This window comes from Atta cephalotes (assembly GCF_000143395.1).
Source record: "Atta cephalotes unplaced genomic scaffold scaffold00043, whole genome shotgun sequence".
Lineage (NCBI taxonomy): Eukaryota > Metazoa > Arthropoda > Insecta > Hymenoptera > Formicidae > Atta > Atta cephalotes.
In genome coordinates, this window is record NW_012130107.1 from 1,556,412 (window position 1) to 1,559,918 (window position 3,507).

General features: G+C 29.0%; 1 protein-coding gene across 1 annotated transcript in view; it reads left to right on the forward strand.

Annotated features, from left to right (window-relative positions):
- The window catches only part of LOC105622305, a 9,742-nt gene extending 7,117 nt beyond the window's left edge, over positions 1-2,625 (forward strand). The window contains exons 2-4 of the mRNA XM_012203725.1: positions 1,336-1,524; positions 1,813-1,948; positions 2,487-2,625. Coding sequence (XP_012059115.1) covers positions 1,336-1,524; positions 1,813-1,948; positions 2,487-2,625 — 464 coding nt within the window. The remainder of the gene's footprint in view (positions 1-1,335; positions 1,525-1,812; positions 1,949-2,486) is intronic.
- The last annotated feature ends 882 nt before the right edge of the window (positions 2,626-3,507 follow it).

Below are 3,507 nucleotides of genomic sequence, written 5' to 3' on the forward strand. Positions count from 1 at the left end.
GAGAGAGAGAGAGAGGGGGAAAAAGGAGCGGTCGATATATAATTCCATCTGATCACGGTGTTCACAGCTTACGTTATGTCTCAACATTTACGAAGCGCATTTCCTAGAAGTATTTTCAATATGTAATGCATTACGACATCATCAATCATCATGTAAACAAAAATTAAATTATTCTTACATTTATGAAAGAGCTACTCTGATTTTAAATCTGATAATAAATTCGATAATAAGAATAACGGAATTTTAGAAATTGAAATTGATGAACTCTAATGTTATCTTATAATATATTGTGCAACTTTAATTTTGATCAGAGAAATGACATTGGGACATATAGAAATGAGAAATGCTGCAGTATTTGAATTGAAACGATAGGAATAACGTGACTATCGGTAGATAAGTTTTTGAGTACCTGAGTACATTAGTAGTACATTTTCGAGTCGACGCTACTCGTGGAACTTGGCTGCCTCTCCAACGAACGCAATGATCCGTTATTCACGCTGTCGTAAGTTGAAATGTCTCACGGAAACTTCGTCGTATCCTGGAAGCGTAATGCGCGAAATATTCCTACTTATATTCCTTCTTTCACTCTCGAGCGTACATCACGAATATAAAATACGATAGCAACGGCTTTTAGTTTCCACGGCGTGCAATACATCCGCATCAACGAAAGACGTCAGAAGTAGCGAAGCATTGTAGATATTTTCAAGTACGACGTTACTGAAGATATATTTTCATATGTAAAGTTAATCGCTCGAGAGCTGGCTCCGTTTCAATTTTCGGACATTACGCAACGCTTGCATTATCGAAGTCCTCGTTTCTGTTACATTTGCAGTAGCAATTTAAATTTATTTCACTGGTAGATTATCGATGACACATAATATAAAAATTATAGAAATGTTAAAATAATATTAAAAAATATATATATGTATATATATATATAATTATAATTATTAAATATGTAATTATTATAAAAAGTGTTTAATTGTACCACTCAAAAATAAAAAAAAAATACTATAAATTTAGTTTATTACAGCATTAAAAAAATAATTAGTTATTTATGTATAGTTATATCATTTATCAGCTCATTATAATACATTTTATAGATTAGTTTAAAAGCAAATTTTATAGTTTAATCTGTTTTTATTCCTGTAATAGACTGCATTAGAACTCTCTTTCTCGCTTTCGCCAAATATCGAACATATCTATGTATTCTCACTTTAAGTTCCAAAAATGTATATTAATTCAGCTACAGAAAACAGACCTTTAGGATTGGAATTGCATTTCATTTGTTTGGAATAAAATTATTAAACAATAAAAATCTTAATAATGTTTCAGTTCCTCAAATGATCCGACAAGATCCATCGGTGATGTCTTGGGCTCTTTGGATTGCTACTTTAACAACGACTTCGGCTGCCTTAGTAGCGGCTGCGCTTGCTGCACTTTTGGCAGTTTTAAATACAGCTACTTCCCCAAGATCGAAGATTCTATCCATTCCTGGTGTATACTTTATAAATATGTTAATGCGTAAGTAACACTATTTTAACACTATTTTATTAAATTATAAAAAATGTTTCCTAAAGAAAATGATCAAAGCTGTTATTTTTTTCAATATATTTCACAGATTAATATCTTACTACATCTGTCTATATTAAATAATTTTTTTAATTTATAACATTGATTTTAATAAAGTTTTAAAAATAGAGAATCACAAAGCTCGTATAAAAAATGCGAAAATTTAAGTAACTCTAAAAAATATATTGAACTTATAAATAATATCATATGCATGGACTCTTATTCGTGACTTATTTTTAGTGTTAATGTGCTTAGCAAGCACTTGTACTTGGTTAGCGCAATACTATACGAGACTATACGTTAATGTGCTTCCGAAGGAGGACATCGATAATATGTGGATCAGCGAAGGTTCCGCTGAACTCGGTTATTCATTTTGGTAAGAGAAATATATATAATAGATATATATAAAAGATATATTTAATTTTTACATTTACACGATAAAATTGCTACCCTTTAAATTAAATTCTATTGAGAATCAGAATTTTTTTTGTTCTTATTTTTCCTATTGAAATGAATTAATATGATTTAAATATTTTTATTATATTTTTTTTCGACTTTTGCAATTCAGTTACATATTTAATTAATATTGTAATGATCACAAGAAAGAGTTAAATTTCTTAGACTGTTAATTATTTTAATATTAAAGAAAAACAACTTCTACAAATAAATAAATGTACTGTATCAAATTAGTTAACTGATTTAATCTTTTATTATACAATTGTCATAAATATTATAATTTTTTAGAATTGAAAACAAATTTTTTTTCTAAATTAAAGTTCACCTTTTATGTGACAACTCAGTGTGTTTCTCATTTTCATTATTTTTTACTTACAATTAGTTACTAAATTAAATTCAATAGTTTGAAATTTGAAATAATTATTTTATTCTTATTCTTTGAATATTTTTCCATTTAGGCTCGTAGTTAGCGCCGGTATTGTACATCTCATTAGCATAGCATTAGTTGGCTGGGGCTCAGGTAGAGAAAAGGATGATCGTCTGGAACCAATACCTGCACTTGAAGAGAAAACTGCCGCAGCGATTATGTTATACTAAACGCTATAATAGTTTAAAAATTGCAAGACTATGATTGAATTACGCTATTATGTGTAATATCGAATTGATAGTATCTACATCGAGATTGAACGAAAAGCTGAGATTAAGCAATAGAATTTTCGTTCATAGATTTGTGCCTCGCACAATTCCTAGTTATTTGCTAGGCGTTTGTAATCATTTTCCTAGATACAATTCAGTTTTGCAACAGATATTGTGCAATTTTATATCAAAACGCAAATATAAACACAGCAAGTACGTTTAAAGCACGAGATGTGCTAATAAAGAACAGTACTTGCCATATATGTCGAAATAAGAGTTGGAATGTGATGATACGTATCGTCTAGGTGTGGTACATTTCGATATATTTTATGCATTGATATTATGCCAGTTCGTAATACTCATGATTTCAAAGCAACAATAATCATAAAACGAGCATTTTATGTCTAACAACGATCGAAAGCTACGCGCTATTCGCTTTATATGGCATAAAAAGAGACGAGATTGCATGGAAAAACGCTTTATTTATAGTTTAATCTATACATTAGTTGTTTATCAATAAGGCCGCAATCTAGACAATTATTGTTTCGGACTTCGGTTGTTAAGGTTCTATTATTGGTGGAATATATAAACATTCGTATACAGATGTGTATGTAAATTATGCGATACGAATTCAAATGGTATGCAATTATATCATTTTTATTATCGAGTTATCTTCTGATATATTTTGTAAGTTAAAATTCTTTTCTTATATTTTTTATTTAACATTGCTTCTCTTTTTTTTACTAAAGCGATTGTTTTGACTAGCTGGGCTCTCGAGAACGATAATATATATATATATTTTTTTTTGACGTATTCAATATATATATATATATATATATATAT